Source organism: Trichomycterus rosablanca, chromosome 6 (assembly GCF_030014385.1).
Source record: "Trichomycterus rosablanca isolate fTriRos1 chromosome 6, fTriRos1.hap1, whole genome shotgun sequence".
In the NCBI taxonomy this organism is placed as follows: Eukaryota; Metazoa; Chordata; class Actinopteri; order Siluriformes; family Trichomycteridae; genus Trichomycterus; species Trichomycterus rosablanca.
In genome coordinates, this window is record NC_085993.1 from 26,646,727 (window position 1) to 26,668,613 (window position 21,887).

A 21,887-nucleotide genomic window follows, 5' to 3' on the forward strand; every position below is an offset into this window, starting at 1 on the left:
TGTGGCTTTGGCTGCTGTGTGGTAAATTCTCACAAAAGATAGATACAGTTTTAGGTCTTGGCAACTGCAAAAACATTGAATAGTAACACGACACACAAGGGATCGAATTGATTTGTATTTAATATTTTACTGTACGTCCTTCTCCCCTCCCTGATCCTCTTTGACTAGCAATTGTGTTTTTTTCTATTTCCTTCTGATTTCCAATTAGAATTTCACATGGTTACATGAAGACCTATTTTGAACTTTCACACAGTCCTTCCCATCTGCTTTCTGTTGTCACTCGAGCTCAAGCATACTTGCAGTATTGACTGTTTGCTATTTCCTATTTACATTATTCCTTTTAGGACTCCTTGTTTTACTGCCCCGCTATGCAGCTTGCTTTTAATTTAAGTTTTGATAAATAAATATTTTCAGGTTATATTCTTAAAGGATTTTTCACATGCGCTCTCATCCTGTTTCTCTGCAAGTACTAAGTAGATATTCATTTTTATTTCATACTGTTTGTAATAAAAACATTTTGGCAGCCATGGAAAATTTTTGAAGTAGAAAAAAAATTGCACTGCATTTTTAAACAAGCACAATTGTTTTGTTTGTACATTTGCATTACAGGTTCTTTCAAAAAAAGAAAAAATGCATTTGCTCAAAACATTCCTGACTATAATATACAGTATATTAACATTACATAGGTATAAACATCTTTATGTGTGTTGTTTATTAAAAGCAATAATCTCCCTTAATGTTTGTGTTACTGAATACATGCTTTGCATTTTCATATACATTTGCATTTTTTTTTTTTACAAATTTTAATTATAAAATACATGTAAAGTTATGTAGATTAAGTAATTTGTTATTTTAAGTTATAAGGTACACTACATATACCATTTAAGATACGATAAGACTTTATTGATCCCCTTGGGGAAATTAACTTGTTACAGCAGTTAAAAGAAAGAAAAACTGAAAAACTGAAAAAATACAACTAAGTGAAAAATAAATAAATATAATTAAATAAATTAAATATTTCCTGTGCAGTGTTGTCCAGGATGGATGACAGCTTGGCTATCATCCTCCTGTCTCCCACCTCCTCTACAGATTTGAGAGGACAGTTCAAGACAGAGCTTGATCAGCTTGTTCAGTCTTTTCCTGTCGGTCTCCGAGATTGCACAAGGATTTTAGCAGAGGTCGGCACACTCCAAAGGACCTCAGTCTCCTCAGTAGGTGGAGGCAACCTTGGCCCTTTCTGTATAGAAAATCCGAGTTGCTAGGCCACTCCAGTTTGTTATTGAGGTGAACACCCATGTATGTGTGCTGTATGGGAAGTGTGCTGTGATGCAACCTTTTCCTGAAATTGATCACCAATGCTTTAGTCTTACTGGTGTTAATGTGAAGCCCATTTAGTTCACACCAGGCACAATAGCTGTGTGGTCTGAGAACTTTTAAAGGTACCATTCTTGTGTGTTGTGTCTAAAGTCCGATGTGTATATGGAAAAAAGAAATGGAGAGAGCACAGTCCCTTGTGGTGCACCCATACATCGAACACACAGTCCTGTAGACTAACATACTGTGGTCTGTTGGAGAGGTAATCAATCGTCAACTCCACGTTATGGCATGGAAGACGAAATGGGATATGAAATCAGCTCTCTCAGTGCACATGTGGACTAACACCCATTCACACACAGACATTCAGACCACATATACATGGCTCACAACTAATAGCTGCACAGTCTAACGCCCTAATGCATTTCTCAGCACAGCCAACCCATTCCCAGTGCTGAGTAACACGGCCACGGTAGATCTTAACACCACGGCCGCAAGTCCTTCTGGGTAAAGCTCCGCCCCCTTCTCGTCCACAGCAGTGGGTCGCTACAGTATATTTGACATGCATATATTTGCTCTATTGGCAAAAAAAAAAAAAAACATTATGGGGAAGCAATTTCCGTACTGGACATTGTACACCACCGTGGTCAAGTTAGTTTTATACTTGATGATCGCCTGACGTCCGAGACGTGATTTTTTTTTTTTTCTTGTATTATAGTATTTCTTGTTATCGGCCAATAAACATCCAAAAATGAATAAAATTGCACGAACTGAAGCAAACAACAATCAAATATATTTCAAAAAGTTATTTGTTATTTTTTAGTTAAAGCTATTTCTTAAACGCTATTTCTCATCTGCGATAACAAACTAATGGAGCGTCTAAAAAGTGCATGAAGGAGAACGCTAAAAAAATGCATTAAATGTAATAGTTGTAATAACAGAGCGACATGTACGATTAATTATGCCTGTATTACAGAATTGAGTCCTATACGGTAAAAAATATTAATATACATTTTGTGATGACGGTCAGACGTTAGTAAACAGCTTTCTTTTTCTTAGAATAGCCCTTTTATTTCTCTTAGTTCTTGTGTGAATTACAAGGGCATGGAAAAAGTATGGCAGACACAAAAGTCAGAACAGGGGACGCGTCGTAACATTATTACTACTTTTTGCTCTTCACAACTTCTCAACACTTGTGCTTGATTTACACTGTTTATATGAAGCAAATATACGCATGTGCACAAGCTTGCGCGTTTATTTCTGGTTGAGCTGATAGAAAATGTTGATTGTGGAAAATGAAAATAATTTTTTTACATTTCTGCTCGTTTGTTATTTGATTTTTGATCTTGAAACGATAAATGAAAAACAGCTCGTTTTCTTGTTTTTCAGTTTTGGTTTTTGAAGTAAAAAACAAATGACCAAAATTACACGGACCAACATGAATTACCTTTCTTAAGTTTTAAAAATTAACAGTTAAATTAAAAAAGCTATCAGTGCCTGATGATACAACAGTCACCTTAGTTGCTTTAGTATAATATTTAGATTATGAACATGAAAACTACAGTATTACAGATTAAGAGGCGCATTTTCTAAAGAAAATGTGAGTGTGATTACAGCTCAGCAGTAGAGTGTGTGTGGGGTCTGAATACTTTTGCTAAGATAAGAGATTGTATGTATGCAAGAACACAAGCATGCTTGGCATATGCTAATGTTTTGCTAAGTGTTGCCAAGGTGTACTTGTTGGTTGGAGTTTTCTCAAGTGGTTGCTAAAGTATAGCTAGATGGTTGCTATGGTAACAAGTTGTTTTTGTTAACGAGATGCTAGGCACTTACTAAGATTATGCCAAGTGGCTGCTAATATATTGCTCGGTGGTTGCTATGGTAGTGGTGTAATTGCTAACACACTAAGTGTTGCTGGGTGGTTACTAAGGTTTTTACCAAAGTGTATTAAGATTGCTAAGCTGTGGCTAAGTGGTTGTTATGCCAAGGAGTATCCGGTGGTTGCTATGGTGTTGCTAGGTGGCTAGTACGATACAAGGGATGGTTGCTAAGGTGTTCCTAAGGGGTTGCTATGGTAATGGGTTAATTGCTGTGATGTTGTTATGCAGTTGCTAAGGTGTACTGTTTCTTTAATTTGCTGTTTGTTACCATAGCTACGCCTCAGCCTGCCTAAAGCATTACTAGAAAGTTTTCATTCATCAGCAGCCTGTTTCGTTCATATGTGGAAGAAGCTGACAGAGAATATTCCAATCTCAAGTTACAAACAGATGTCAGATGGCTTAGTAGACACTGTGCCACCCTGCTTTTAACCCAGTCTTCATACACATTTGGCCCTATAGTGTAGTAATTACTAGGGATGTAATGATACACTCACACCCAATGCGATACGATTTACGATACTGGGTTCACGATACGATTTTTTTCCCAATTTTTTTAAACAAAATGAAATTTAAGACAAATTATGACAAAGTTTATTATTTATCTTTAAAAAATCTAATAAAATACTGTATTTGTGCTTATCTTTTATTTATCTAAATAATAAATGCCCTTTTATTTCTGAGGTAGGTACAAACTATGCCAAATAATGCTTATTGGGTAAAAAAAAAAAAAAAAACCCTGAAATTAAATTTTAAAACAAATCCAACATTACATAAAAATAAATAAATAATACAACAAAAGAACGTATCCTCACATAAATAAATTTGGCTGGAGAATCCCCTACCTTTGTGAAGTGCTGTCAAACAGGCAAGGTAAATAGCGCCAGTGCCCTCTGCTGTTTAAAGTGAATATCGATTCATCTTAAATGAATAACCGATTCGAATTGTGGCACCTATGCACTGATTTTAAACTGTCTTGTGGTGCATCGTTACATCCCAAGTAATTACAATATTAAATAGTTATATGTTAAATGTTTAATAAATGCATTAATGTGTGTGTGTGTGTTACAGCTTGTGCAGGCTGTGGGAAAGACATTAAGAATGAACAGGCTCTGTTCCCTGGACAGGCAGTGGCACTTGGGCTGCTTCAATTGTAAAGCCTGCGGCAAAGTACTAACCGGAGAATACATCAGCAAGTACGACACACACACACACATACATACATACACAATTAGTCAGCACAGTCCTGACCACCTCCAGGCACTCTCTGTAAGGAGGTTTGCATGTTCTCTTTGTGTCTGTGTGGTTTTCCTCCGGGTACTCAAGTTTACACCTACATACCAAAAACATGCAGAAGGTGGACTGGATGCTTTAAATTGGGCAGATGTATAAGTGTGTTGCTCTGTGATGTATTGTTGTCCAAGGTGTATCCTTGAAGAAGTGGTTGTAGGAGGCAACTGACCACAACACGGACCAGAATGGAGCAACTAGCTATTATGATATTTGTGGCTATATTCCGAAAACACATGGGTGTATATAAAAGTTATTACTAATTGCCTTTTTTTTTTTGCTATTTTCCCCCTTTTTTCCCAATTTAGTGTAGTCAATTCGTCTTCCACTGCTGGAGACTCTGGTCGTGTCTGAGGAGGGTATTTTTGCCTGCCTCTTTGTGCACAGTCACAGGGTGGCACAGTTTCTCGAACGCTACAGAATACGCCCAGCAGGATGACAAACATTGGGTCAAACATTTTTGGCATTCATGACAGATCTAGCCAACATGTTGAATAAGCTTGATTTAGAGCTGCAAGGCAAAGACAAATGTGTGCTGGACATGATCAGATCTGTGAACACTTTCAAACAAAAACTGGAGTTATTGTCCTCAAAGTTGCAGCGTCACAACTTACGGAAATTCCAAAACATGTAATTGGAGCTGGAAAAGCAGGGGGCATCTTGCATACAACTGAATAATGCACGATACATTGAACAAATTCAGAACGTGATAGCAGACTTTGAACAGCGCTTTTGAGACTTTAGGTTGCTTAAGCCGATTGCAACATTCATGTGCTTTCCATTTGGTGGTACAGCTGAAGCTGGTGTGCTGGCTTCAAAAACTGCATCGTTGTTCCACATGAACCCATCTGACATTTATATTAAGTCAAGGGTCTCTGCTGGAAAATTTTGGAACTTGCTGGCTGAGGAAAAATATCCATTTAGGAAACGTGCAACATATTTTTTTTTTATTATTTTTTTAATGCATTTTCTCCTCATTTTCCTCCTGATTTAGCGCACTCAATTTTGTCTTCCGCTGCTGAGAGATGCCAGATTGCATCCGAGGAGAGCACGTCGCTGCACATGCCTCTTTCGACACGTGTACAGCCCTCCTTTTCTCGCCCCTGCAATCTGCACAGGTGTCTCTTCTGCCAATCAGAGTCCTTACACAGTGTATGAAGACCCACCCACCCACACATAGTCCGGCCCCCACCCTGCAGATACAGTGGCCAATTAGTATCTGCTGCAGACACTGCCAATTATGCCTGCTAGATGGCACCCAGCCGACTGGTGGCAACACCTAGTTTCGAACCGGGGAGTCCAGAAACTCGGTGCTGGTGTGCAAGCGCAATATCTGTGCGCACCACATATTTGACACCATTCTTTGGATCAACCTACTTGTTTGAATCAGCCTTTTTCCATATGAAAGCGCATTTAAAAAAAGCTTTAAAGGTCCGAATACTTTAGGTCATGCAGTTGGTACACTCATGCACTAATAATTACACTAATGGATAACAATAGTTTTCCATTAGACTAACGGATGACAATAGTGTGATTGCCTACTGCAATCACTCTAATAATAATCAGACTAAGGGATAATAATGTGATTGCCTGCAACTGTAGATCAATCTTTTACATTGTTGTGGAGCAATTGTGGCCCTCTTTTTTTTGCAGAGCTGTTTTATATCAGCCACACTAAAGGGCTTTTGAGAACAGCTGTTTAAGGTGTTGCCACAGGATCTCAATTGGGTTTAAACTATGACATACTATGCCACTCAAAATTTTTTTTTAAAACATATGCATGCATAGATTTAAGAATACAAAGAAAACAATTACATAGAAGAATATACAATAATAAAAAATAATATACAAATATGTTAATAAAAAGGAAAATAAATACATTAAAAATAAAATGAAAAATATGAATTATCATATGGTTATTAAATACGAACAATAAATAAATACAAACCTGAAACTTCTAGAAAAGTTTGGCCATTTTGTAAAATGCTATAAATATGTAATTTGTTCATTCTCTTGAACCTTTATTTAACAGACAAGTAACAATGGAAAATCTTCGCTGACCAAATTAATTTGTTTTGTACATATAAACAAATGTAGTATTTGATGTCTGCAACACACTTAAAAAAGTTGGGACATTACAATTTTTAATGATTTGAGATCGGTGGACACTAATTGTTGCAGGTTTGCGAGTTAATTTTTTGCCCATTTTAACTGGAAACAAAACTTAAGCTGTTCAACAGTCTGGGGTCACCTTTGTCAGATTCTCCTTATCATGAAGCACCCTATTTTTTTAATAGCAGAAAGATCTGAACTGCGGGCAGACCTGTCAAGCACACACACTCTGTGTCTACAAAGCCACACTGTTTTAGTGCATGCAGAATGATGTTTGGCATTGTACTGTATATGTTGCCTTGATGGCTGCATGTCTCTCTTTGCACCTTTTGCTGATAACAGTCTGATAACGCTGATAACACTCTTTAGCACGATTAACTCAATGTTGGTTTTTCCAAGTACTCCTGAGCACATGTAACTATATCACTGTAGCATGACAATTTCTGTTGCTGTTTACAGTAGTTTGTTGGCCTTGTCTTACACAGATTGAGATTTTTCTGGATTCTATAAATCTGTCTATAATATTATGTAAGATAGACGGTACAACTTTTTACTCTTTTTGTGCCAATTTTTTCAGTGTTGCAAGCGTCAAATTCAAAATTTGTTGGTCTGTCAAACCATACTTAACACATTAAAAAGTTAAACAAATGTTCAAGAAAATGAACAAATTTCAGATTCTTGTTTTTATTGCATTTTACAAAATATCTCAACTGTGGATTTGGGTATTAAAGATAATTGTGACATGAAAAGCTTAATTTAACATATGTATAGCAACAATATACATGTCTTAAATTATCTAAACATTTTAAAATTACTATTAAACAACATATTAACTAAAGCTACTATGAATAAATATAATTAAAAAAGTGTAAGATCATATAATGAACAGCAACAGCTGAAAGGACCGCCTTCTATTATTTATTGCATGGACATTTTGTTGCTTCACAAACAGGTCTACAACATACTGACAGAAAAAGTCTATTATTACTTAACTCCACAGCACCAAGTCTTTTAGAAAATTAACAAAAATATTATCCAAAAGCCCACTGCTATTGCCTTTATTTTGATAGGGGTCAATAACAATTGGCATGAGGTAATTCTAGCAGTTTCTTGAGACGTTCTACCTCCTTCTCCATGTTGAAGATGTCACTATTCAGCTGTTGAAATTTGGACTGAGCCTTGTTTAACTGACAGCGGAGCCTTTTCACAATGGCCTCACATCTTCTGTTGCGAATCTAAAAAAAGACGACTCTTAATGTAAGTCATTTTACTAACTTATTTTTAACAACACTATAAAAAAATAAAAAAAATACATTATTGAAAAACAGGAAAACACCATTTTTAGTTTTGCTTTTTAAGATCAGAAAATCAAATAACAAACAGATATGGAATAACATGTAGAGCAACTGCCTATATTATGCATTTGTTAGACATGCGCACTTTGAAGTGTGTAGCCTTCTTCCCTTCCTCTCGGTATGTTGTTGGAACGCACCCTGCTCACACACAAGCTCTAAGTCTCTGCAAGCTGATGCTCCTAACAATAAAGCAGTTTCGTTTCAGTTAAAAAAGTGTCCTTTCTGAAGTTCTAGAACTAGTCAGAAGACAGTGGATAAAACTTTGCAAAGAAAGGAAGAGCAAATGAGCCATGAACACCAAAAGAAAAAGTTTGCCGTGAGTAAAGAGTGCTAATAAACTGCTAGCCTACACCGCAGCATGGCAGGAGAGTTTCGTAGACCAGACCCCATCGTGTTTAACCAAGAATATAGCTGAAAATTGGCACATTTTCGAGCAAGAATATGACATGACATTCATTGCAGCTGCACACGCAGATAAACCGAACACAAGCATACTCGCTGTGAATGTTTGTTTACGCACCAGAGGTGAGAGAACACAGTGAGAACGGCAATGTTATAACTCCAGCAGAGAGCAGAGAAGACCCTGTCTGTCTCCCTGTCTGTCTGACGATAAAATTCCGTGAGATTTGCGTCCCACAAACGAATGTCACAATGGAATGACACAAATTCAACACAAGGTCCCAGAGACCAGGTGAGTCAATTGAATCATATGTCAGTGACCTCAAAATCAAAGCTAAAAGCTGCAGTTTTGGTGTTTTACAAGAGGAGCTCATCAGAGATAAACTTGTGGCATCAGTAAACTTGTGGCATCAGATAAACTTGTGGCATCAGAAAGGTCACAAGCCAAAATTTCGACCTCAAACTGAAGCCCCACATACCATAACAAATTGCAGCAACTGTGGAGGCAACCATGCAGCTAAAAGAGTTATGGCCAACAATGCAACAGCTGTAAAACATGGAACCACTTCAAAAAATGCTGCAGGCCCACTCACAAGGAACAAAGTAGACACAGACCTACAAAGTTGGTTCATCAAAATCGAGCCAAATGAAACCAACAGCACTGGTGAGAAACCATTCTTCATTGATGGTGTCATAGCTGAACAAAATGTTGATGCTAATACAATCAGTAAGAATTAACTGTTCAGCACTGTTTGCATACATGGAAAAACCATTGATCTGAAGGTTGACACTGGAGCTAAGTGCAATGTGATCTCATACGACACATTCGATCTCATACGCCAAGGAGAACAACTTGACATCCAACATTGCAAAGTTAATGGCATACAGTGGCAATGGGATAAGTCACATAATCATGCTATTCAGCAGGTCAGAGCTACAATATACAATTCTATGTGATCGAAAAAAATGCACAGCGACTACTAGGCCTACAGGACCGTTTGCATATGGGACTCATAACGCTAAACAAAGAGGTCCAACAGCTCAACACCTCTGACAGCTCTGATTTCACAAACAAAATCTTTGAGCATTATGCAGACTTTTCAAAGATGAAGTAGGCAAACTTCCTGTTACATATTCAATGAAAATAGACCCCACAATGCAGCCAGTCATCCGTCCAGCATGATGCTCCAGCTGTAGCTCCAGCTGATCCGTCCAGCTGTAGCTCAGCTTTGACCTTGTCTTGCATGGCTAATGGAATATTAGCCATGCAAGACAAGGTCAAAGCTGAGCTACAAAGAATGACAGGTCTAGGCATCATAACTCCTGTATCAGAACCTACCGAATGGGTTTCATCAATGTTAGCGACGCATAAAAAGAACACTGACCACATTCAAATTCGCATATATCATAGAGATCTTAATGTGGCCCTGAAAAGATCACATCACCCAGTGCACACTGTTGAAGAAGTCGCAGCCCAAATGTCAAATTGTGTTGTTTTCTCTGTGCTAGATACAAAGAGTTCTTTCTGGCAAATATTGCTAGACCACAAATCATCACTGCTCACCATGTTCAGCACCCCCTTTGGCTGAAATAGGTTCCTCAAGATACCATTTGGAATGAACTCAGCCAGTAAAGTATTCCAGTACTCAATGGAACAATTTTTTGCCGGTTATCCATGCACAGCCATTGTAGATGATATCTTAGTTGGAGGTAAAAATGAGCAGGAACATGATGAAAAAAAAAAAAAGTTCTTGATCATGCCAGACATATCAATCTGAGACTAAACCAGCTCAAATGCAAGTTCAAGCTCAAAGAAGTGAGCTACGTAGGCCACCTATTCAGTAGCATTGGTCTACAGGCTGACCATTCTACAACAAAAGAAATCAGTGAGACAGTACCATCAAATGTTATGGCACTCCAGAGATTCCTTGGGATGACGAATCACCTTGGGAAATTCATTCCAAACTTTAGCAAGATATCTGCTCCATTACGCCATCTGACACACAAGAACTATGAAAGGTGTTGGCTGAAACAGCATCAAGATGCATTCGATACACTGAAAAAGTGCATATCAAGCCCGTCTGTACTATCATATTACAGTGTTGATAAGCCAGTTACATTGACCTGTAATTCATCACAATATGGTCTTGGAGCAGCATGCTAACAGGAAGGCAAGCCAATAGCCTATGCCTCATGCACGCTAACGGAAACAGAATTGCACTATGTGCAGATTAAAAAGGAGCTACTTGCTGTTGTGTTTGCTTGCCAATCACCATGGAAACAGACCAACAGATCAACCCCTAGTGACAATCATTAAAAAGCCAATTCATACCGCTCCTGCACGACTCCAACGCAAAAGTACAACTTTAACTTGGTGTACAAAAAAAAAGGCAAACAAATGTACATAGCTGACACGCTATCTCGAGCACCAAGCCCTTTCACACTGCAACACCTACGTGAGGAAAACACCTTTAAGGTCATGAACATTTGTGATATCTCCTCATCCTGTCTGGAAGAACTTAAACAGCACACTGCAAAAGATGCTACACTACAGTTGCTCAGCGACATCATCAGGCGAGGATGGCCAAGCAGTATGCACAGTGTACCACCCACAATTTAACCATTCTACCCCTTTAAACATGAGTTGATCGTGGATGAGGGAATTGTGAGAAAAGGCCACAAGGCAGTGATACCCCAATCAGTGGTAGCCTAGTGAGTAGGGCTTTCAGCTATTAACTGAACTCTGCCATGTGGCCATTGTTGGGCCCTTGAGCAAGGCCCTTAACCCTGTCTGCTCCAGGGGTGCTGTACTGTGGCTGACCCTGCGCTCTGACCCCAGTTTCCAAACAACTTGGGATATTCGAAGAAAGAATTTTGTTGTACTGTGCACCTGTATCTGTAAATATGACAAATAAAGGCATTCTATTCTATTATTACAAACTGAGTACATAAAAATTGTGCACAGGGAACACCCAGGAACCGAGTCAACAAAGTGCAGAGCTAGAGGTATAATCTTTTGGCCCACCATGACCAAAGACATAGAAGATCAAACTCAGTCATGCTCAATCTGCAACAGTACCACAAGATCCCAGACTTGCCATGGTCAACTGTAGCAGCTGACATCTTTTAATGGAACAGTACTTAGTGCTCACTGACTCCTACTCAGGATGGTTTAAAGTCGACTTTCTCCATGACTTGACCTTAGCAACAGTCACTGGAAAACTGAAGAGACACTTCTCTGTCCATGGATCGCCACACATCTTCATTTCTGACAACGCAAAACAATTCACAAGTCACCAATTCAAAATCTTCGCTGCAACTTGGGATTTTGAGCATACAGTGGGGCCAAAAAGTATTTAGTCAGCCACTGATTGTGCAAGTTCTCCTACTTAGAAAGATGAGAGAGGTCTGTCATCATAGGTACACTTCAACTATGAGAGACAAAATGAGAAAAAAAAATCCAGGAAATCACATTGTAGGATTTTTAAAGAATTTATTTGTAAATTATGGTGGAAAATAAGTATTTGGTCACCCACAAACAAGCAAGATTTCTGGCTCTCACAGACCTGTAACTTCTTCTTTAAGAAGCTCTTCTGTCCTCCACTCGTTACCTGTATTAATGGCACCTGTTTGTGTAAGGTTCTGTGGCGTCAGTGGTACTTACCACTCTTCCCTGATGTCACAGAGCCTTACAGAGCTCAGTAGAGGAAGGCCTTAAATAATAGGCCTTCCAATTAGGGCGAATTGCCTGCAGCTGTGGGCTGGCTTACTTAAGCCAGCTCTGCACAGCAGCGGGTGTCGCACCTTTTGTCTGCTTTTGTTTCTTTTGTTTGTTTTTTCAGTTCGCTGGTGGCAGCGCATCCACGCTTTTATAGGCCAGACGGTATCCCCTGGTGGCATGTGCCATTAGGGTGTGTAGACTGCAAGGTCGAGGTAACATCTTTATTTAGCCTATTGCTTTAGCGTGGTGCGACGCCGTGCAGCCCTCGTGCTGCCTTTTCTTTATTCGGTTAGCGTTAGCGGTGCTGCTAAACAGCAAGCGATAGCGCTTGCAGCCGTATCCGCATTAACCTCTCATCTTAAGTGGTCATTTGGTTTCGTAACCGCTGGATGGCGAGGCCGTTAAGTGTTCGGCTCTCGCGTCAACATCCCCGGTTCGAATCCGCACTTCTGAGGTTGGCTAACTGATTTGTTCTTTTCTTCTCTTTTCAGATCGGCGAACTTCATTAGCTGCAACCTTCAGCGAAGCCACGCCGATCGCGTCCTTCCCGTAGCCCACCGCCGTGCGGGGGGCTATTGATGTCCGGGAGTCCTTAACTCCCGTGTCATATTGCTGTAGTGCCTTAGCGCTTTCAGCTTGGTGGGTTAGTAACTGCCTGATGGTGATGCCGTCAAGCGCTCGGCTATAACGCCATTACCCGGTTTACACCCACCGCTTTATTCTCAGCGATAGTGGGATTAGTAACTGCCTGATGGTGATGCCGTCAAGCGCTCGGCTATAACGCCATTACCCGGTTTACACCCACCGCTTTATTCTCAGTGATAGTGGGATCAGTAACTGCCTGGTGGTGATGCCGTCAAGCGCTCGGCTATAACGCCATTACCCGGTTCATACCCACCGCTTTATGTTTCAGCGCCTGTAGGTTCAGTAACTGCCTGATGGTGATGCCGTCAAGCGCTCGCTTTATCTTCAGCGTCTACACACACCCCCTCACCCGCGCTACGTTAGCGCGGTGGCAACACAACCGCCATGCACCGGCGCGACCCGGGTTCGCGCCTTGCATTAATCTTTGTTTTCCTTTTTCAGTTTTCGTTGCCTGCATCGCCCAGCGGTCTCCAGCGGGGTTCATTATTGGTTTTGTTTTTGTTTTGTGTTTTGTGTTTAATTTTTCATTTAAAAAAATAAAATTATTATTTAAGTTAATCTCCGCACTTGAGTCCTTTCTCTCCCACGTAACAGTTTGATCTCGTTATCTGTATAAAAGACACCTGTCCACAGCCTCAAACAGTCAGACTCCAAACTCAACCATGGCCAAGACCAAAGAGCTGTCGAAGGACACCAGGAAGAAAATTGTAGACCTGCACCAGGCTGGGAAGAGTGAATCTACAATAGGCAAGCAGGTTGGTGTGAATAAATCAACTGTGGGAGCAATTGTTAGAAAATGGAAGACATACAAGACCATTGATAATCTCCCTCGATCTGGGGCCCCACGCAAGATCTCATCCCGTGGGGTCAAAATGATCATGAGAACGGTGAGCAAAAATCCCAGAACTACACGGAGGGATCTGATGAATGACCTGCAGAGAGCTGGGACCAAAATAACAAAGGCTACCATCAGTAACACACTACGCCGAGAGGGACTCAAATCCTGCAGTGCCAGGCGTGTCCCCCTGCTTAAGCCAGTACATGTCCAGGCCCGTCTGAAGTTTGCCAGAGAGCATATGGATGATCCAGAAGAGGATTGGGAGAATATCATGTGGAATGGAAAATTTAACTTTTTGGTAAAAACTCAACTCGTCGTGTTTGGAGGAAGAAGAATGCTGAGTTGCATCCCAAGAACACCATACCTACTGTGAAGAATGGGGGTGGAAACATCATGCTTTGGGGCTGTTTTTCTGCAAAGGGGACAGGACGACTGATCCGTGTTAAGGGAAGAATGAACGGGGCCATGTATCGTGAGATTTTAAGCCAAAACCTCCTTCCATCAGTGAGAGCATTGAAGATGGAACGTGGCTGGGTCTTCCAGCATGACAATGATCCCAAACACACCGCTCGGGCAACGAAGGAGTGGCTCCGTAAAAAGCATTTCAAGGTCCTGGAGTGGCCTAGCCAGTCTCCAGACCTCAACCCCATAGAAAATTTGTGGAGGGAGTTGAAAGTCCGTGTTGCCCAGTGACAGCCCCAAAACATCACTGCTCTAGAGGAGATCTGCATGGAGGAATGGGCCAAAATACCAGCTACAGTGTGTGCAAACCTATTGAAGACTTACAGGAAACGTTTGACCTCTGTCATAGCCAACCAAGGTTATGTTACAAAGTATTGAGTTGAACTTTTGTTATTGACCAAATACTTATTTTCCACCATAATTTACAAATAAATTCTTTAAAAATCCTACAATGTGATTTCCTGGATTTTTTTTTCTCATTTTGTCTCTCATAGTTGAAGTGTACCTATGATGAAAATTACAGACCTCTCTCATCTTTCTAAGTAGGAGAACTTGCACAATCAGTGGCTGACTAAATACTTTTTGGCCCCACTGTAAAACTAGCAGCCCAGAATATCCACAAAAGTCAAAAGTCAAAGACAAAGTGAACTTTATTGTCATTCAGACTATACAGCTAGGAGGGCACAGCTGAACGAGATTGCGTTTCTCAAGCTCCAATGTGCAGAATATGAAAAAAAAGAGCATATACAAGACAAAATATACATTAAGTTTAATAGTAAACTAAATAGACGTTCTGATTCTTGTCCTTTGCCTGTTTTTAAATGATAGCTCTCAATCCACTTAATCACCATCACTTTTTACTTTGTGTATAGGCAAAATAACACTGTTAACTCTAAAAATGAGGTTTTTTCTTTAAGAAGTGACTGTGTAATTATTTAACGGTTTATTATGAGGTCTAATGTTTAACATGTTGACCTGCATTTAGTTTAGTTAGAGTTCTTCTCTAAACTGTTTGTTATTATGTCAATTTCTTTGTTATCTTTAAATGTAAGAGGTATTAGGAATAACGTTAAACGCGATTTTTCATTTTTGTAAGGAGCAATCTAAAGTCAATTGTTTTTTTCTACAAGAGACTCATTCTACTGATGCTGAGGTCAAATTCTGGAAGTCCCAGTGGGGTGGAGAAGCTTTATTTTCTCATGGTTCCTCACTTAGCAGGGGTTGCTTTTTTATTTAAAAACTTACATGGTAAGATCATCGATTTCAAGAGTGATCCTGAGGGTCACTGGATCATGGTTATTCTTGTGAAGGTAACTATTTGCTTTTAAATGTTTATGGTCACACTAACAAGGCTGATTGTTAGATTTTAGTTACACTTATGTCGATATACTTATGGTATGACTAGTATTTCTGCTCTTCTCATCGCTTATGAGCTGATGAGCTGAGAATGCAGTTTGAAGGTTGTTTTGGCTAATTTTGTTCTTGTTGATCAAAAATGTCCTTCTCTCTAAAACCATCTCATGTAGTTTAGCCTTCACACACACACACACATATTTAGACACTTTCTCTCTCACACACACATACTTTTCCGGTCTTTATAAAAACTCTGTTTTCTTTCAATAAACTAAGGCATTCATACTTTGACTTTGGTGTCTGGTCTGGGTGCTTTCCTCGTGCACGAGATTCAACGAATGATTCTTCTCCTGCTTAAGTTCTAGTCTAATTTAAGGGACAGGCCTTTCAGTAAATTAGAGAAACTACCTAACAAATGTTAATACCTAACACTGATAATAGTAAATTGTTTCACAATCTGAGTTCTTTAATTGATGTCTGGAAAAACACTTATGGTTTAGATAAAATTATTATTGGAGGGGATTTTAATGCCATTTCGGATGAATGATCGATATCCGACTCCTTTTAACTCACATTCCTTTAACCCTCTAGTACAGGGGTTTTCAACCTTTTTTAGGCATGCGCCCCCCTTCGTGTGCCAAGCGCAACTTGCGGCCCCCTTGGCGCCACGCCCCCTGCCCTTGAGGACGTACGGCTCAAGTGCAGATGCCAAGCGCTGCTTCCGCCACGCCCCCCCTCCCCTTGATGAAGCACGGCTCAAACGTGGATGCCGAGCGCGGCTTTTGCCACGCACCCCTCCCCTTATTGAACCACGGCTCAATCTCGTGTGCCACAGGTTCATAATAATAATCTCGTAAAGCCACGTCAGCCCCCTTTCATTCTGTTCTTCGGTGGTGCTAAGCAGGTATTAGTTGGGTGGTGGGTCATTCTCAGCACTTCAGTGTTTTTAAACACCTCACTGTCACTGCTGGATTGAGGATAGTCAACCAACCAAAAACATCCAGCATGATGAAGGTCTAGAAGACCAACTCGAACAGCAGCAATAGATGAGCGTACGTCTCTGACTTTACGTCTACAAGGTGGACCAACTAGGTAGTGTTTAATAGAGTAGTGTCTAATTGAGTGGACACGGCATTTAAAAACTCCAGCAGCGCTGCTGTGTCTGATCTCATACCAGCACAACACACACTAACACACCACCACCATGTCATTGTCACTGCAGCGTTGAGAATGATCCACCATCTAAATAATACCTGCTCTGTGGGGGTCCCAATCCATCATACCAAGTTGTCTGAAGTCTGCCACCATCGTACCACTGCCCAAAAGGACAAACATCAGTGACTATAATGACTATCGCCCAGTTGCACTCACTCCAGTCATAATGAAGTGCTTTGAGAAATGGTTCTACATCACATCAGAGCCAGTCTCCCACCTGCCTTTGATCCACACCAGTTTGCCTACAAAGCTAATAGATCCACTGAAGATGCCATCACCACTGCTCTTCACACAGCACTCACTCACCTGGAACACCAAGGGGGCTATGTGAAGATGCTCTTCATAGACTTTAGTTCTGCTTTCAATACAGTCATACCGAGCAGACTGGTGATCAAACCCGCAGATCTTGGACTTTCTCAACCCAGATTAAGGACTTTCTGACAAACCGCACCCAGTCTGTTAGATTAGGCCGCCTTCATTCTTCCAGCATCACACTTAGCACTGGTGCCCCCACCCACTCCAGCAACACAATCATCAAGTTTGCGGATGACACAACTGTAGTTGGACTTATCTCGGCAGGAGACAAAACCGCATACAGGGGTGAAGTTCAAGGACTGTCTGAGTGGTGTTTACAGAACAATCTCACCGTGAACTCATCAAAAACAAAATAACTAATAATTGATTTTAGGAAAAAGCGTGCAGACCCTGCACCTCTAATCATCTATGGAGACTGCGTGGAAATTGTCCCTTCCTTCAGATTTCTGGGCACATACATCTCTGAAGACATCTCCTGGACCACCAACACCATGGCAGTAGTGAAGAAGGCACAGCAGAGATTCTACTTCCTGAGAATTCTCAGGAAAAACAACCTTCAGGAGAAACTGCTGGTGTCCTACTACCGCTCCTCCATTGAGAGTGTGCTGACATACTGCATCTCAACATGGTACAGTAGCTGCTCAGCGGCAGATAAGAGATCTCTTCAGAGGGTCATCAACACTGCCCAGAACATCATCGGCTGCCCACTGCCCAGCCTGGAGGACCTTTTCAGCTCTCGCTGCCTCAGCAGAGCAACCAGCATACTGAAAGATCCATCTCACCCTGGACATTATCTGTTCGACCTGCTGCCCTCTGGAAAACGCTTCAGGTCCATCACAGCCCGGACAAACGGACTAAAAAACAGTTTTTACCCCAGGGCCATACGGGAACTAAACACTCCCAAACCACACACTAACAACTGACTCTTATAAAATCACTGCACAAGTAAACTGAACAACAACATTAAACACTGGACCCCTTTAAAACATGGCACAATGTTTCATTCTACTCTGATTGTATTTATATTTATATTTATTATGACTGCACTACTGTTTTTTTAGAGCTAAATATATATTCTGTGCAATATCTTCTTAAGCTACTCAGGGCATGTGCAATACCCCACTGCTACCTCACTGCTGTAAACAATGTCTGTTGTCCTTTTTAATAATTATAGTTTAGTCTTTATTCTTTATATTTAAGATTCTTAGGCATACATACATGTGTGTGTGTTGTGTATATGTATATAATTTTTGCTTCTATTTTTACTTATTGTATGTGTAAGCACCGTTGGATTGCTACTTAATTTTGTTGTACACTGTGCAATAACAATAAAGGCATCTTATCTTATCTTATCTTACAGTTGAATTCTTAAAACATTTTTGGCCTGGTATAAAAACCTTAGTTTTTGAAGCCTTTAAAGATTGTATAGGTAGTTCAACCATGCCTCTACTCCCAAAGCCAAATAAAGATAACAAATAAAGATAATCTCGATAACTTGGGCCCCTTAACACTTCTTTCTTGCGACTATAAGCTGCTTTCTCTACTCCCAAAGCCAAATAAAGATAACAAATAAAGATAATCTCGATAACTTGGGCCCCTTAACACTTCTTTCTTGCGACTATAAGCTGCTTTCACTACTATAACTGCTTTTTAGCTACAATGAAAAGTTTGCTGAATCAGTGGTTAACTAGAGACCAGTGGTATATAAAGTACCTGAAAACATGTATGTATATGTATGTTATGTTAACAGAAATATATTGGGTTTATATAAGATGGAATAAGAGTCAATGTAAATGTATGCAAACAGTGTCTTTTTTTATTTGCATTTTCTATACTGTATATGCAAACAGATTGAAAAGGGGGCTGAGTAGGATAATTGACGAAACCCAGTGTCCTTTTATTAAAGGAAGACATATTCACAATCATATTCATCTGGCCCTCGATATGCTTGACTATGATTTTTTTGATACCTCATCAGAGTTTAATTTAATTCTTAAACTTCTTTAAAGCTTTTGACACGTTGGAACATTAGTTTCTGTTGAAAATCCTGGAAATATACGTAGGTTTCAATACTCATTTTTGCAAAGTAATTTTTATGTTTTATAATGACATTTACAGTAGTATATCTCTTACCCATGGTTCATCACCAAAATGTAAAATTAAAAGGGGAATTCATCAAGGGTGTCCAATCACTCCTTTATTATTTCTTTTAACTGTAGTTAATGGCTATACATATCAAAAAGTCTGAGGTCGTTCATGGTGTAGACATTCTCGGTAGAGAATTTATTATAAGTCAATTTGCTGATGATACAGCCTTATTTTTTGAAGAATAGTGATATGGTCTCCATAGTTATTGATAAAATAATTTTTCTTTCGAAAGCTTCCGGTTTGACTTTAAACCTAAAAAATTTGAACTACTAGCAATTCATAGTTGTACACTAAAAGAAATTGCTAATATCCCTGTGAAGTCAAAAGTTAAATATCTTGATGTTCTTTTAACTAAAAATGTTAAAAGGGAGGAGTTAGCTACAATGAAAAGTTTGCTGAATCAGTGGTTAACTAGAGACCAGTGGTATATAAAGTACCTGAAAACATGTATGTACAGTGTATCACAAAAGTGAGTACACCCCTCACATTTCTGCAGATATTTAAGTATATCTTTTCATGGGACAACACTGGCAAAATGTCACTTTGACACAATGAAAAGTAGTCTGTGTGCAGCTTATATAACAGTGTAAATTTATTCTTCCCTCAAAATAACTCAATATACAGCCATTAATGTCTAAACCACCGGCAACAAAAGTGAGTACACCCCTTAGTGAAAGTTCCTGAAGTGTCAATATTTTGTGTGGCCACCATTATTTCCCAGAACTGCCTTAACTCTCCTGGGCATGGAGTTTACCAGAGCTTCACAGGTTGCCACTGGAATGCTTTTCCACTCCTCCATGACGACATCACGGAGCTGGCGGATATTCGAGACTTTGCGCTCCTCCACCTTCCGCTTGAGGATGCCCCAAAGATGTTCTATTGGGTTTAGGTCTGGAGACATGCTTGGCCAGTCCATCACCTTTACCCTCAGCCTCTTCAATAAAGCAGTGGTCGTCTTAGAGGTGTGTTTGGGGTCATTATCATGCTGGAACACTGCCCTGCGACCCAGTTTCCGGAAGGAGGGGATCATGCTCTGCTTCAGTATTTCACAGTACATATTGGAGTTCATGTGTCCCTCAATGAAATGTAACTCCCTAACACCTGCTGCACTCATGCAGCCCCAGACCATGGCATTCCCACCACCATGCTTGACTGTAGGCATGACACACTTATCTTTGTACTTCTCACCTGATTGCCACCACACATGCTTGAGACCATCTGAACCAAACAAATTAATCTTGGTCTCATCAGACCATAGGACATGGTTCCAGTAATCCATGTCCTTTGTTGACATGTCTTCAGCAAACTGTTTGCGGGCTTTCTTGTGTAAAGACTTCAGAAGAGGCTTCCTTCTGGGGTGACAGCCATGCAGACCAATTTGATGTAGTGTGCGGCGAATGGTCTGAGCACTGACAGGCTGACCCCCCACCTTTTCAATCTCTGCAGCAATGCTGACAGCACTCCTGCACCTATCTTTCAAAGACAGCAGTTGGATGTGACGCTGAGCACGTGCACTCAGCTTCTTTGGACGACCAACGCGAGGTCTGTTCTGAGTGGACCCTGCTCTTTTAAAACGCTGGATGATCTTGGCCACTGTGCTGCAGCTCAGTTTCAGGGTGTTGGCAATCTTCTTGTAGCCTTGGCCATCTTCATGTAGCGCAACAATTCGTCTTTTAAGATCCTCAGAGAGTTCTTTGCCATGAGGTGCCATGTTGGAACTTTCAGTGACCAGTATGAGAGAGTGTGAGAGCTGTACTACTAAATTGAACACACCTGCTCCCTATGCATACCTGAGACCTAGTAACACTAACAAATCACATGACATTTTGGAGGGAAAATGACAAGCAGTGCTCAATTTGGACATTTAGGGGTGTAGTCTCTTAGGGGTGTACTCACTTTTGTTGCCGGTGGTTTAGACATTAATGGCTGTATTTTGAGTTATTTTGAGGGAAGAATAAATTTACACTGTTATATAAGCTGCACACAGACTACTTTTCATTGTGTCAAATTTTCATTTTGTCAGTGTTGTCCCATGAAAAGATATACTTAAATATCTGCAGAAATGTGAGGGGTGTACTCACTTTTGTGATACACTGTATATGTATGTTATGTTAACAGAAATATATTGGGTTTATATAAGATGGAATAAGAGTCAATGTAAATGTAAGAAACAGTGTCTTTTTTTATTTGCATTTTCTATACTGTCCCAATTTTATTCTGATTTGGGTTAAACATTCAAGTCATAGATGTAGATATATAACCACTGAATCTTGGCAGAATTGATTTAAAGCAAAACAAAACGTGTGGCACTTTTAGCCCTTTAATGGTCTGCTCAACCATTGCTTTGAGTCTAAATACTTGGGTAAAAATAAGCTGTATTTAAATAATCTTGTTTTGGCCGTATTTACTCTGGTTGGCTTGTGTTAAACTCAAAAATACTGATAGATGACACTGTTATTTTTAGAAAACACCATCCATCATCCATGAAAAGTTGGAACAGTTAAAAAATAGGAAAAGCAAATAAATATTTTTTAAACACTGTTTTCTTGTTGAGACCATTTTAAGGGTTAAAAGGGTTAAAACATTATATCTGTGGTTCGAATGTAATCGAAAATGATAGCTAGATATGTAAACAATCTTAATGCTAATTATAAGAAATAAAAACTATGATGCTGCGGCTTTACTTTGTTAATCATTCTTAACTTACATCATTGTGTTTCTTGTGGTTGGATGGGGAGTTCTGTTCTGAAATGCCGATATTTCCATATCTTTGGGTAAAATTAATCAGATACGAAGAATCTTTCACTCCGATTGCCTTTAGAGAACATGTTTGCACTTGCACA

At 39.9% G+C, this 21,887-nt stretch overlaps 1 protein-coding gene across 1 annotated transcript in view; it reads right to left on the bottom strand.

Moving 5' to 3' along the window:
- Nucleotides 1-7,503: 7,503 nt before the first annotated feature.
- LOC134316413 (coiled-coil domain-containing protein 122-like) overlaps nucleotides 7,504-21,887 on the bottom strand; it is a 31,509-nt gene continuing 17,125 nt past the window's right edge. The window contains exon 5 of the mRNA XM_062996778.1: nucleotides 7,504-7,828. Within this exon, the coding sequence (XP_062852848.1) occupies nucleotides 7,667-7,828 (162 nt within the window). The 3' untranslated portion in view covers nucleotides 7,504-7,666. The remainder of the gene's footprint in view (nucleotides 7,829-21,887) is intronic.